The 14,468-nt window shown below is 45.1% G+C and overlaps 2 protein-coding genes across 2 annotated transcripts in view; one reads left to right on the top strand and one right to left on the bottom strand.

Annotated features, from left to right (window-relative positions):
• The window catches only part of LOC138590361 (tumor necrosis factor receptor superfamily member 14-like), a 129,908-nt gene that overhangs the window by 89,629 nt on the left and 25,811 nt on the right, over positions 1-14,468 (bottom strand). The window lies entirely within an intron of this gene.
• Positions 9,192-13,075, top strand: LOC138589662 (deoxyribonuclease-1-like). Its single transcript, XM_069660058.1, has 8 exons — positions 9,192-9,344; positions 10,278-10,366; positions 10,464-10,553; positions 10,668-10,780; positions 10,863-10,975; positions 11,072-11,229; positions 11,731-11,827; positions 11,922-13,075. The coding sequence occupies exons 1-8, from the start codon at positions 9,192-9,194 to the stop codon at positions 12,066-12,068; spliced, it is 960 nt and encodes a 319-aa protein (XP_069516159.1). The 3' UTR covers positions 12,069-13,075.

Here is a 14,468-nt window from a genome sequence, read left to right as displayed (position 1 = left end):
AGACTGAAAGCAATGTAATCAATAATAAATAATGAATACTTCATAACACTGTGAAGTTAAAAGTTACAGTTTAAACTATTATAATTGAAATAATAAAACATAAGTCTAATAAAGAGTAAGCAGGCAGAGTGAACCTGGTGCAGAGCGTCTACGAGACAGTGCTCAGATTTATTTTCACCACAGACGACAAAAACATCATTCATATCTGGAATCTGGAAATATTTCTAACAACTTCTTCAGAAATATGTTTTAGCTTTGTGGTCTGATCAGAATCACATATTTGATGGTTATTCCTGAGGTACTTTGTGCATCTCCTTTTCCCTCCGCCATTTCTAACAAGCAAAGAAAGATGAAGGAGAGCTGGACTCTGGTTCCTGAAGACGTTCGTGTCACGGACAAAGAACCAGAACAGAACCTTCCTGTAACCTTCAGGATGTCTGAGTGATCTGTGAAACACGTGCTAACGCGAGCTGCGTCTTTAATCATGTGTATATTTACTTTACATGTAAATAGTCAGATATCACAGCTGTGTGTTTGAGTCTGTGTTTATGTATATATATACTGTGTATATATTGTGTGTATATATTGTGTGTATATATTGTGTATATATACTGTGTGTACATAAACACTCTTTTATATCATGTTTTTATGTACGCCTGAGTAAACGGGTCAAAGAACAGTGTGAGCTGTTGAGGGCAGGTGTCAGTCCCTCCAGGAAGTTGCGATTTTACAAATTCCTGTAAATTCAACCAATCACAGCGCATCTTTCACAACCTTTCAAATGTGGCCACTCACCCGAACTCCCCGCCCGTGTGGTCATGACCGTCACTGAACTCGCTGCTTTGATGTTCATTCGGTCGGCCATGTTGTCTGAACACTGGCGGCCATCTGTTTTTATTATAACTTTTTAAGGAGACTTTATACAGTGTGACATCATAAATGTCATAATAACATGTACGTTCTCCTTTGCACATAGGAATAACATTGTCACTGTAAAATGCACACAGTGTGAAATGAGCATTTCATGGTCACTGACTTCAGCTTCCTTCAGTTTTTACTCTTTTTATTTGAGTCTTCTCTGAGAATCTGACGGCGGTGACGTCGGAGGACAAACCTGTGAGAAACTGTGAGTGTTTGTCCCGCTCGCTCACAGCGGATGTGGAGCGTACGACTTTATCACTAAGCTGCAGTGACATCAGACGTTTAGGCCGATAAAGAAAACGGAGAAATCCTGGAGGGACCGACTCTTTGACTGATGAGCACAAAGTTTTGCTGTCGCTGTGAGTTGTGTGTTTTTGTATTGGTGTTCTCTGCTCTGACTGTAAACACCTCGATGCTTTGAGGAATCAATAAAAGAACTGTTTCACTGCTGCTCAGAGAGTCTGCAGATTCTTAACCACCACAAACACAGTGAATGGTGACGTTTGACTGCAAACGACAGCGAATCAAAGCAGGTCAGTCGGGGTTAAGCACCTCAGTAATTCAGTAACAGACTGTTCTCCTTTACAGCTAACGTTTAACCGTGATGTATGAAACAGCTTCAAAGTTTAAGTTTAAGAGTATTAGTTACCCATCCCATGAACAGCTAAGAGATTTAATGTTGATCACGATAACTGAATCAGTTTTTAGACAAAGCCATATCCTGTATAAAAAGATGGCCGACATGACAGCTCCCTAAAAGTGAAGCCAAACCCTCTCTCTCGCTCCCTGCTGACTGGCTGCAGTATAGCTCATAAAGCCCGCCTCCTCCATGTTAACAGATGGGACATGAGTCAAACTATAAAATCAAAATACACGTCAAATACATTTTTCTCAAACATGGTTTCTGTCATTATAGTTAGTCAGATCCTCACGTTACAGTTTGTGCAGCGAGAATCAGACTGTTGGAAATAAATCTCTGTGTTTTGTGCAAATTAAACATGTTTAAATTGACAGGAGTGGACACGACCGACGTCAGGGGGAAAACTAGAGTCAACATCGGCAGGGCATGTGAATCATGGAGACCTTCGATTGCTTTTGGGGATCAAAACAAACCCACAACTTGTTGTTGTCATAGAAACAAACCCGCGTGCAGCGTTTTTTCTCTCACAGCACAAGTGCTTCATCCCAGCTCTCTCCAGCCACCCTGCTGGTTCGCCGGCGTAATTTTCCGTTTGGTTACTGTTATATTGTTTATGGGTTCAATACGACCTAATCCGGAGACTCCTCAGAAGCAGAAGACGCCGCTGCATGCTAGTTAGTTCCTTTATTTAGGTTCCCCGCCGTGTATTAACCTAATACTACATCCACCTTTCTATTCTAACACTCTTCACTTTACCTAACTTGTAAGGTAAATAACATTCTGTAGTTGAAGGTTATTCAGATGAATATCAACATCAGTAAGAACTTGAATTTCCTTTTACCATAACTGTAACATTTGAAAGAAATACTCCTGTAAACATTTATCCTATCGTAATAACAAAACAATATATTTTCAACAATAAGCTGTTAAAGCTAGGACGGATGGGGTGGACTACCCGAACCCTCCCCCTGAGTGTGGGTGGATTATTCGGCCCCATTCCCACTCAGTTTTAAACCCTCTGAACACAAAGTCTTTCAGGTGTGCTGGAGGCTGTCTGATGCTAGCAGGAAAACGTCTCTCACACACACGAGTCTGTTGACTGGAATCACACTGGACTTCAGGTGTGACAGGTGAACTCACTGCATCGGGAATGTGTTTACAGGTGCGGTCTCAGGTAAGTTTGCAGGAGTTTCAGGTGCTCTAGGGGATGACGAGAGACGGAATCGGTTTCTTCTCAGTCTGCCCCTGGGTGTCCCGATGATGTAAGACCTTGGTGTGCCTGCTGTAGACACTGCTGTGCCTCTCTCCATCATATCTTTAACCCACACCTGATCGCCAGGTTGCAGTTGCGGCATGTCCCGTGCTCTGTGTCTTTGACCGTAGTTCTGCTGTTGTTTTTGTCTGTATCTTTGTTCTGTCCTCTTCACATCCACAATGTCTGCACATCTTGGGCTGAGCAGGGAGGGAATGACAGGAGTGGGGGTTTGGATTGTCCTCCCCATGAGAAGCTCTGTTGGACTGTATCTATTTGCCAGAGGAGCAGCGCGGGGGGCCATGAGGGCCAGAGAGGGATCACTGGCTCTTTTGAGGAGATTTTTGACAGTCCTTACTGCCCGCTCAGCCTCCCCGTTGCTCTGTGTGAAATGCAGGCTGGATGTCACATGGCTGAAGCACCACTCCTGTGCAAACTTTCTGAAAGACTCAGAAGCAAATTGTGGACCGTTGTCCGAGCGTACCACTTCTGGTATTCCATGACGTGCAAAGATGGACTCGAAGTGCTCAATAACTGCTTCTGATGTTGTGGAAGTTAGTTTGTCTACTTCCAAGTATCTTGAGAAATAATCAACAACAACCAGGTTCTGTTTGTTGTCTGTCTGAAACAAATCTGCTCCCACAGTGGACCAAGGTCTTGGTGGGAAATCAGTGGACAGCACAGGTTCTCTCAAGTCTCACAGGTTTCTATCATCGTTGTCAGCTCTCTGCTCAGGCCTGGCCACCACACCGACTGTTTAGCTCTCTCCCTGCATTTTGTTATACCAGATGTCCCTCATGCAGCTTGGTCAGCGTGTCTGCTCTGAGTGGAGCTGGTATCACTACTCTGCAGCCATGAAGTAGCAGACCATTTTGAACTGTGAGCTCACCTGAGAAAGGCAGGTAGGGCTGAAACACTGATTGAGAACTTGTCTGGCCATCCATCCACACAGTACTTCTTCAACTGCTGGAGTATGGCATCGTTGTCTTGGCGTGTCTGGATTTCTCCAAGCCGCTTTTCAGTAGCTGGCAGGCTATGACTGAATCCACGTACAGGTCGATTTCTTCTTCTAGCAGCCGCTCTGTTTTGTTGCTGAGAGGAGCTCTGGACAGCACGTCTGCAGTCGCAACATCCTTGCCGGGCACATGTGATATGGTGTAGGAGAATCTCATCAGCCGCAAGCGCAGTATGTGTGGTGGGAGTTCATCTAAACTCTTTGAGCCCAGCAGAGGAGCCAGAGGCTTGTGATCAGTCTCAATATGGAAACTTTTCCCAACGAGGAACTCTGAAACCTCTCACAGGCCCACGTTAAAGCCAGTGCCTCCTTCTCATTCTGGCCGTATCGCTGTTCAGTGCTGCTTGAAGCATACGCCACAGGTTTCCACTCTGCACCTGCCTGCCGCCGAAGAAGCACGGCACCCATTCCATATGAGGATGATCAGCAGAGAGGAGCGTGTCAGCATTAGGGTCATACAGTGCCAGCCCCGGTGGTGTTGTCAGTTCTTCTTTGATGCTATCAAAAGCCTGTTGTGACCCCCAGGCCCACATGTTTGACTTCTTCAGAAGGTCTCTGAGAGGACGTGTTTTCTCTGCCAGGTGAGGAAGGAATTTCCCAAGGTGATTTGTCATCCCCTGAAAGCGTCTCACCTCACTAACATTACTGGGCTCCGTCATGGCTTTCACAGCGCTGACCTTCTCTGGGTCTGCGCTGACCCCTGATGCCTTGATGACTTGCCCGAGGAACTTTATCCTGCTCTTTAAAAACTAACACTTGTTGTTGAGAGTCACTCCTGCCTCCTGCAGTCGTGACAGTGTCCTCCGCAGCCTCTCATCATGCTCCATCTGAGTAGCTCCCCAGATAAGAACATCGTCCATCTAACATAGAACGCCTTCCAGGCCCTCAAAGATACGTGTCATGCGTTTCTGAAAATGTTCTGGTGCAGATGAGATTCCAAAGCACAGACGGTTAGAACAACACCGCCCTAACAGGGTTATAAAGGTGGTAAGCAGAGAAGACTCCTTTGACAGTGGAAGCTGTCGAAACCCCAAGGCGTGTTCGACTGAGGGGAGTGGATGTTTCTCTCTCATCACTGATTTGTTCGATTCAGTGAGGTCGGTGCATATTCTCAACCTGCCAGTGCGCCTGGGCACCACCACCATAGGTGCACACCACTCTGTGGGCTCCTCCCCTTTTGAGATAACCCCTTGCTGCTCCATACGTTTTAGCTCCTCTTTAACTTTTGGCAGGAGAGGGCGAGAGATGTGCGTTGAGAGGGAAAGAGGCTGTGCCCCTGGCTTCAGTACAATGTTGTACTCACCCTCCATCTTTCCGAATCCATCAGAACGTTTTGGGAACTCATGTTTTACCGTCTCTTTGGAGTCCAGGCTGAGGTTATCCAACCTGGCAACCAACTGCAGTGCTATGGCAGCCAGCCCACTAAGAAGTGGCGTGCACAGCCCCTCCACAACATAAACGTCCTGCTTGGTGCTCTTTTGTTTTTGCTAAGAGTAGCACCGAACTTGCCTTTCACCTTCAGAGGCGTCCCTCCTGGCCCCAGCAGAACCTTTGTTGGTTTCACCAGCCTGCCAAACTGGCGCTGGGTGTACAGTGTTTCTGGGACTGCAGTCACATCTGCCCTGGTGTCAATTTTGAACACTGCACTGCAGATCCCCCTGGCCTATTCGATGGCCCCGCCTGGCCCATGTATTTGAAACACAAGAACATCAAAGTTAGACTTTAGCATTTCTTGTTGCTTCATTACCGCTCGCTCTAATGTCAGTTCTGGATCCATTTGTAATTGTTCTGACAGGCGTTTTTCTCTCAGACCCAGCACAAGTCTATCTCTCACCATTTCATCATGCAGAACTCCGTATCCACAGTGTTCAGCAAGGCAATGCAGCGCCGTACTAAAGCTGTCCATAGACTCACCCAACTCTTCCGCTGGTTAAACTTTGCCCTCTTGAAAATCACATTGTGGCGAGCTACGAAGTGAGCATCCAATTTCCTTTTAACAGTTTCGTACTCACTCGCTTCCACAGGGCTTAGATGTAAAGAAACCAGTATATCCTCAGCTTCCTCTCCCATCGTATAAATAAGTGCATTCACTTGATTTTCATCCGCTTTCGTTTCCAATCCGGACGTGATGCGAAATCTTTCAACGCGTTGTCCAGTCGTCCGCCTTGAACGGAAACTTTTCTGGTGGAGAGACTTGGAATTTATTCATTTTGCCGCCGTCTGTGTTCGCTAGCTTGAGCATAAAGTTTATCGATCGTCAGGAGACACTTCACTTAGATTGAAGCTGTCCGGGCCAGTACATATTCAATTTCTGTTGTTTGAGATTTTAGCATCCCGCTTCTGACACCATGTTATATTGTTTATGGGTACAAGACGACCTAATCCGGAGACTCTTCAGAAGCAGTAAAGAAGACGCCGCTGCATGCTAGTTAGTTCCTTTATTAAGGTTGCGCCTCTGTATTAACCTTATACTACATTTAGGAAGCACAATGCCGGAGTCATGCAGTGTATTTATGTGCTCGCTAACGTTAACAACCAAAATACTATCCGAGTGTGTACGTCAGTGTCGTCAGTCTAGCTTGACAAATAACTTTGCCAGCTAACATGATGCTAACAGGTATTATGACAGTGTTGATTTTGGACAACATGATGCAACACCGGAACTGTTGCTGACCAAGACGACAAGTGAACGTGCATGCAGACTACATACTACATCACTGGTGCATGGCTGCAGGTACCTGAACCTGGGGTGGATGTCGTCTTGGAGAATCAAGTGCTAAATCACGTGGTGCTGCTGACGGGGAAAGGGTTCAATGAGCAGCCCTGTCATTTCTACTTGTTGCTGCACTTGTTGAGGAGAAAACTGCCGCAGGTGTGTCTGTGTTGAGAATGATGGCGAAACTTGAGCTGAATGAAGACGTCTTTTTCTGACAAACTGAAGCGAACTGCTTTGTTTCGCCATGATTTTGATTTTAACCTAAATAAAAAACAGCGGTCGAGCCGAAAGAAGGCGCCTGAACAGAAACATTCCTCTGAGGTACGCGGGCTGTACACTGAGTGAAAGACGGAGGGGCTGCTCGCAGTCTGGCATCTGCAAAGTGCACAGCTACTCAAACAATCTGACTCATCATCATCATCATCATCATCATCATCACCATGTGGTAAACAAGAAACTTTAAATACCTTTAATAATAAATATGCATTGTATATGATAATAACAATAATAATATATAATATTAAGTTTTTAATAAAATAAAACAGTCTGTTTTTCAGATCAGTAAGCGCCGTCTCTTTCTGCTCCTGTTATGAGTTTCTGGTGGAAACAGAAGCGTACCTAACCTGCTGAACATGAGGGGTTTCCCTGTGTGCACCGCAGCGTCATGATAGTGTGACCTTTGACCCTGAATAACCTGAAACCAGCTGAGCAGCCTGTGAAGCCTCTCCTGTCTGCTGCAGATTAAAGGCTGGATGTGTGTGTGCGATGATTCAGCCAGGCTCTGGTATCAGTGTGTGTTGAGGCTGATCGTAAAGCTCCATAAAAACAGCAGGACTGTTGGATTCATCCAGACAGACAACCAGAGACTAACCACAGCCTGTTTCACATAAATGACTTTAAACACTATTTATAGGAGGAGACGCTAACAGCTGAGCCTGGATCCTGTTTGTTTTTATTCTAAATATAAGCTGATATAAAAGTAACTCAACACTTTGACATGAATCTGCAACAATTAGTCACTGATCTATTAGTCGCTCGACAGAAAAACAAACTGTTCTGGTTTAATGCAAAAAGTGTCAGAACTGTTGTTTACAGCCGATCACAGAGAGATGCTTTTCTCTGTCTTATAACATTTTATAAATCAGATCGTTTTAGTCTACAAAGTGAATCTAAACCCTCCTCACACATGTATCACTAATGACATACTAATGAAATGATTGTCAGCTGCAGCCCTAGTTTGACAGCTGCGGCTCAGAGGCACAGCGGGTCGTCTTCTAATCAGTAGATTAGCGGTCCGTTCCCCGGCCCTTGTGGTCCACATGTCTGACAGCTCGTTGATCAGCGCACTGAGTGTGAATGATCAGATCTGTTTCTGATGGGCAGCTTGGCTTTGCAGAGTTTCTGCCATTGAGCCCTTTGACTGTCAGCAGACAATACACACGCTGCAGTGGTTATCCCTGCGGCCTCACAGCTAGAAGGTTCCTGGTTTGAATCCCGGTTCAGGCGTAGTGGGTCTCTCTGTGTGCGTGTTCTCCCCGTGCATGCGTGGGTTCCCTCCGGTACTCTGGCTTCCTCCCACAGTCCAAACACACGCTCGTTAGGTTCTCTGGTGACTCTAAATTGCCCGTAGGTGTGAATGCGAGCGTTAAAGGTTGTCATCCCTGTGACTGACAGGTGACCTGTCCAGGTGTAACCCCGACTCCCGCCCAAGAACAGTTGGGATTGACTCCCGCCCCCCCGCGAGCCTGAACAGGATAAGTGACAGAAGGAGAAAAAACACGCAGCCTTCCTCCTGAGCGTTAGATGAGACTTTAAGAGATATGAGAGCGATCTGTCCGTCTGTCTTCTCAGCCATTTCTCTCAGTTAATAAAGAACTGCTCGATCAAATATGTTTCCTAAAATGTGAAATGTAACTCAAAGGGAGAACCTGTTACCTGAACCCTCCCTGTCCTCCAGCTCTGAGTCAGGCTGAGAGGAAAGAGAGGAAGAGGAAATCACACAGCTCTCTAAGAAAACAGGAAGTTCCTCTGAGTCAGAGACAGACAGGACTGATACCAGAGTGAACCGACGCTCTCTGTTAATGTTTAAGCCCTGAAAACACACACACACACACACACACACACACACACACACACACACGCATATATATAATACACCTGTTGAGGTGACAGTTTAGTTAAATAGGTACGTTTACTTTTTTAAAGTGTTTCAGTGTTAACAATAAAAACACAGATACTGAACAATGAAAGCAACATAACAAACAAAGCGATGCATGAGCGCGCAGTGATGCACTGTCGGGTGCAGCTGCTCATTTAGTGTAAGCTAAGAGCAGATCGTTGAGCTAACAGCGTGTGTCGCTTCATGGATGTTGAAAGACGGCTGGACTCAGAGCTGACAGTCTCAGTGTTCACTTACTGCACTGATACATATCTAATCATTGATTATGACTTTTAAAGTATTTTGTATGATTGTACAAGTTATAGAAAGTAGATTTGACATTTTCAGATTAAACTGTGATTATGTGTGTGGACGTGCATCAGCTGCTCCAGTTAATGTGTATTTAATGTACACCAACAGTAAATGTGTCATCACATCTGGTTCTCTCTGTCTTCAGGTTTGGTCCTGTGTCTCTGTCAGCCTTCTGCCATGAGGTCCTCCTCTCTCCTCCTCCTCCTCTCCGTCCTCCTGGGCGTGTGTGGCGTTCAAGGAGCCTCAGATTTGAGGATATGCGCCTTCAACCTGCATCGCTTCGGAGAGTCAAAGTCCAAGAAGAGCAACGTGATGCACACGCTGTCCAGGGTGAGACGGACTTTTAGTGACATTATGAAGAATATCATGACGTGTCCGTCTCCCTGTATCAGGACGGAACCAAAGTCACAGAGCAAAAGGTCATAAGGGTGACTTCAGCAGTTAGTTGACCCAGTGATCTGATTGGATAAGAGGCATTCCATGAGTGTCCATATAGAGCACATCACTCTGTTTTTCACTCGGTGTCACTCCACCTCAGCCAGGTGTTCTGACTACTTTTCATTAACATGATAGCAGACTGTGTTTGTTCAGCTGGTGCAGCTGAATCACACAGCACACTCTTATTTCACTGGTTGCTTTATAATGAAGTCAAAGAGATAAATAAACATCATACAAAGTAGCTGATCTGTGGTCGCCTGCAGACAGAGTGCAGGAGAAAGGAAAGTCGAGTCCTGCGCCCTGATTGGTCTGACATTTTTACCTGAACCCAACCAAGTCATCTTTAACCGAACCAATCCGAGGATTGACATCAAGAACTTGTATGAGCTGTGACTGAGCCACCACGGCAGAATTTGACTTCAGCTTTGTGTTGTGCAAGGCTGCTTCACAGGTGCATCAGTGTTCCTCCAGTGTCTCCGCCCTCAGAGTCCTGCTGAGCTCTTTGCACTGAGACAAAGACTCTTCACAGTGACTTCTGTAGCTTCTGCTGCAAAAGAGATTCAAGTTCAAAGAGAAACTGACGTCCTGATGAACGCAGTCTTAAACTTCAGCTGAAATCATCTGTAGTTCTTCTGAGACACTGACTACTTTAAGTGACGACGCTTGGACAGCAAGAACGACAGAAAACATCTTTATATACGTCATGTGTCTGACGGAAATCTTCTCTACCTGCTGTAACATGACTGTAATCCTCTTACCCATAATGCAACACTCACGTCTGTGTGTAACACTGTTAACTCACTGTGTCATGCTTTTGTGTTTCAGATCATCTCTCGCTGTGACGTCAGTCTGCTTCAGGAAGTGACAGACAGTAAAGAGAAAGCTTTACCTGTGCTGATCGACCGACTCAACAGGTCGACTGTCACACACACACACACACACACACACACACACACACACATACACATGCAGTACAGCAGTATTAACAGCTCAGGTATCTTCTATATTCAGGTATGACGGTGATCACGAGTACAAAGTTGTGGCCAGTGAGAGGCTCGGCAGGTCGGAGTCGTACCAGGAGCAGTACGTGTTCGTCTACAGGTGAGTGTGTGTCTACTCTGTACAGCTTCATGCACATGTAAAGACAAGTGTTCAGGTGTAATGTGTGTGTGTGTGTGTGTGTGTGTGTGTGTGTGTGTGTGTGTGTGTGTGCAGGTCTGACACAGTGACAGTCACAGATCAGTATCAGTACCCCGACAATCGTCCAGGAGATGTTGATGCGTTCTCCAGAGAGCCTTTTGTTGTTCGATTCAAAGCTCCACAGACAGGTGAGTCCTCTCGCTCTCAGGGTCACAGCTACAGTAATGACAGCAGGATGGTGTAGTAACGTCCTCTCTCTCCATCCTTCAGTTATAAAGGAGTTTGTGCTCATACCTCAGCACACATCTCCAGAGAACACGACCAAGGAGCTGGACGCTCTGTACGACGTCCTGCAGCATGTGAGGAAGATGTGGAGGACGGAGGTGAGACTCAGCTGAACGTTAAATAGAGCTGAAACACTTTTTAGATACCAGTCCTTTACCACCATGCTCTGTGTGTGTGTGTGTGTGTGTGAGCAGAATGTGATGCTCCTCGGGGACTTTAACGCTGACTGCGGTTACCTCGCTAAGAAGAACAGGAAGTTTGTGCGTCTGATTACAGATAAAAGCCTCATCTGGCTGATTCCTGAGAAGACCGACACCACCGTGCGAGAGTCCACCTCCTGCACCTACGACAGGTGACCTGAAGTGTGTGACAACATGACAGAAAGGATCCCTACAGAGATAGACCTTTTGGTTACAGAGGAAGATGATTGGTTTAACCACAAACTGACGTTACATCACTCTCTGCAGACACACCAGACTCCATTCAGAAAAACACTGATTTAAGCTCACAGCACACAGGAGCTGCTGCTCTGCTGCTGCTGCCTCGACTGGTTAGCTTGTCCAGGTAAAATGGTGTGTTTGCAGAGAGCGATGTAACACACTGTTTGTACCTGTTGGACATTCAGATCCAAACATAAAAATAGGTCCCAGTTTAAAAGACGATCCCGTCGGCTGTGTTGCTGATGTGAAATTAACGTTTGCAGAGTTTTTCTGACCTCATTTGAACAGATTCCAGCATCTCCACTGCTTTAAATGCTGATGTGACTGTTGTAACTGGGCCTGAACCCTTTTATATGTTTCGTCTTTTAAGTATAAAACATCACTAACCTTCACTCCGTCCGTTCTGCGTGCAGGATCGTTGTGCACGGGGAAACGTTTTTAAGAGCAGTCGTGCCGTTATCAGCCAAACCGTTTAACTTCCAGACGGAGTATCGACTCACGGAGGACCAGGTGACAAACTGCAGACTTTAACACTGCACTAAAACAATGTGAATTAATCCTGCTGTGAAGCTCTGTGAGGTTTTAACTGTGTGTCTGTGTTCAGGCTCTGGAGGTCAGTGATCACTACCCGGTGGAGGTCCTGCTGAAGAACGACAAATCCCCCCGCAGCGGCGGCACAAAGGAGTCTGCTCATCACCTCTCCTCTTTGTTTGTCGTCGGCCATCTTCTGGCCTTCATGTTGACGAGGTAGTGTAACGCTGACGTGGATGTTTTTCATCTCACTACATGAACTTGACCCAACATGTGGAGCTATCACTCCACAGCAGCAGCTCCACGTGTTGGCTTCAGGGACAGGAAATAAATGATCTCATGTTATAAACCACATTGCACAGTCATGTATCTTCCTGTGTGAGACCTCAGAATGATGCATGTTTCCCTCACAGCTCTGCAGAGGGACACGCTGCGCATGCTGTAGATCATTGGTAAACCTCACATCAGCGATCTGCTGTCTGCATGTCGTTCGTTTGCTCCCTCAGTTTATCGACTCTTTTTTAATTCCCTCAAACTGATGACAGAATCGAGAGAATCAGGAGCACATTAGGTCCTGCAGAACACTGAAGCTGAGTTTCAGCTTTAATAACAAGAAATCTTCAGTAAAATATATTTATTTCATTAGATGTCCCCTTTATTTTGACGAGTTACCTCTTTATGACGAGCGTCTCATTCATAAGAGAGACCTGAGGAAAACACCAGCAACAGAACAACAGACAGGTTTTAAACTACAGGAACAAACTCACGCGGATCGTCTCTCCAGTAATCATTAAAAATCTGCTGCTTCCTGTTCCAGAGAAGAAGAAGAGCCTATAACTGAAATGTGAACAGACTGAGGGGATGGAGAGATAACGCCCTGCGCGGTTTACCAAACACTGATTTATAAATAATGAAACAAAACGCAACAAAAAAGGGAAGAACACCCCCGTGACTCATCCCCAGATCAAAGTCCAAGTTACTCACAGTGAGAATGTCGAGGGGACGACAACGACACCAAAGAGATATTTAAACAGCACCGAACAAAATGTGAGGGAACAAGTGAAGCAATAAAACAGTCCAAAGTGAGGCCCACGTGTTACTAACGTCATGGAACAATGTAAACACTATCTTTATATGTTAAGGCCTTCTATATAAGCTGTGCACTTTGTAAATACAGTTAACCTTCAGTTAAATGATTTCTATGTGTGAAATTTGTCATAAACTAAAGTTGAGTCACAAACTGTCTCGTGATTTCCTGATAAAGAGGAAGGAAGCTTTGAGCGCACACAAATAAAAAATACATCAAAACGTGCGGCTCGGTCGGACTCGGTGTGCTATTATTTATTTCTCCAAAAACTAAATTTTTCGCGTCGTAAGACGCGAAAAACTGCGACAAATTTCCCATAAGGAATGAATGGGACGAGGTACAAAAAACTCGCAAATCTGCGACGTTTTTCAAACATCTCCTGCTCTGGCCTACGTTCACCTAGAAACACCATTCAAACTTTAAAATGTAGGCACGGGTCTTGTCTTTTTAAGTTGTATTTGAACTTTTTTCCTACGATGTTTCGTTTTTGAACGGTGACCGTTTAAAGATGGTGAGTTATTTTGGAAAAATTCAGGATTTATAATGGGTGTGTATTGCGGAATGTTCGTGCAGAGCCAACTGACAGAGTGGGGAGACTCAAAAAAACCTCTCAGAAATTCTCTCTTTCTCTGACGACCCCAGCCACAAATTACACAGTAGAACTGTGATTTTTTCACAGAGTTGTAGCCACACTTGTCTTCTTTCTCCCAATGTGTCTACTTTATCAGTAGGATTTACGGTTTTTGATTTATCTGCCCCTAACCGACAAGAGTAGCTCTCAACTGCTCCATTTACTCCAATGTTAATCGGGAGGAGGATTTTCCAGGATTTTCGAAACTGCACCTGTTTTTAACTCGCTCCTATTACCACATTTTAGAAGCTAGGACCACAAAAACTTATGTCTGTGTTCTTTAAGGCCTTTCTGGCTTGATGGTGAAGAAATTTTGCCGATATCATGTTTGGTTTTGAAGAAATGGCAGTAGTTTGACGTCCTAAATGTGAGCCAGAAATCACGCTCAGATCACTCCGAGATCAACTGGGCCAACAGAGACACACTAGACACACAGCAGCAAGAAGACCTCCAGAGGACTGCAGCAACAATAAGGGAAGTCAGATTTCATGAAATTCTCAACTTTCAGTTTTTTTTTCACTCCAGGAAGAAGGCCTCCTCTGCTTGTTTTTTTTTTGGAAAAAAAATAAATGTTATCTGTTACAAAATGACGGTGTATGCCTGTTTATTTATGTTCCAAGTTTAGTTTTAGTTTGTAACAAATACCATAGATGAAGACGCTGAGAATGAATGGTAGGTGGTGAAATGAATACATTGTAGCATTGCATTGTAGTATAGTATCATAGCATTGGCAATCCTCATTGACAATGAATGGGGCTGTGTGAAAAAAATGAAACTTTCTTTTTCAAAAATCAAATTCAAAAATCAAATCATATTATCAATGTACGTGGGGTTCACACGCGCACACAGACATGCAGCGCAGCACAGCCCACTCTCGCGATTTCCCAACGGGGAATTGTCTA

Source organism: Semicossyphus pulcher, unplaced genomic scaffold (assembly GCF_022749685.1).
Source record: "Semicossyphus pulcher isolate SPU_LCO1_2020_fin unplaced genomic scaffold, fSemPul1.0.p SCAF_13, whole genome shotgun sequence".
NCBI classification, from domain to species: Eukaryota; Metazoa; Chordata; class Actinopteri; order Labriformes; family Labridae; genus Semicossyphus; species Semicossyphus pulcher.
The sequence above is the reverse complement of the archived record's forward strand: the minus strand, read 5'-3'. Positions and strand labels throughout refer to the sequence as shown.

Bases quoted from the DNA above. Each gene is read 5' to 3' on its own strand.
- LOC138589662 (XM_069660058.1), top strand. From the start codon at position 9,192: ATGAGGTCCTCCTCTCTCCTCCTCCTCCTCTCCGTCCTCCTGGGCGTG. The intron at 10,976-11,071 runs GTGAGACTCAGC...GTGTGTGAGCAG, and splicing joins GGAAGATGTGGAGGACGGAG to AATGTGATGCTCCTCGGGGA. The intron at 11,828-11,921 runs GTGACAAACTGC...GTCTGTGTTCAG, and splicing joins ATCGACTCACGGAGGACCAG to GCTCTGGAGGTCAGTGATCA.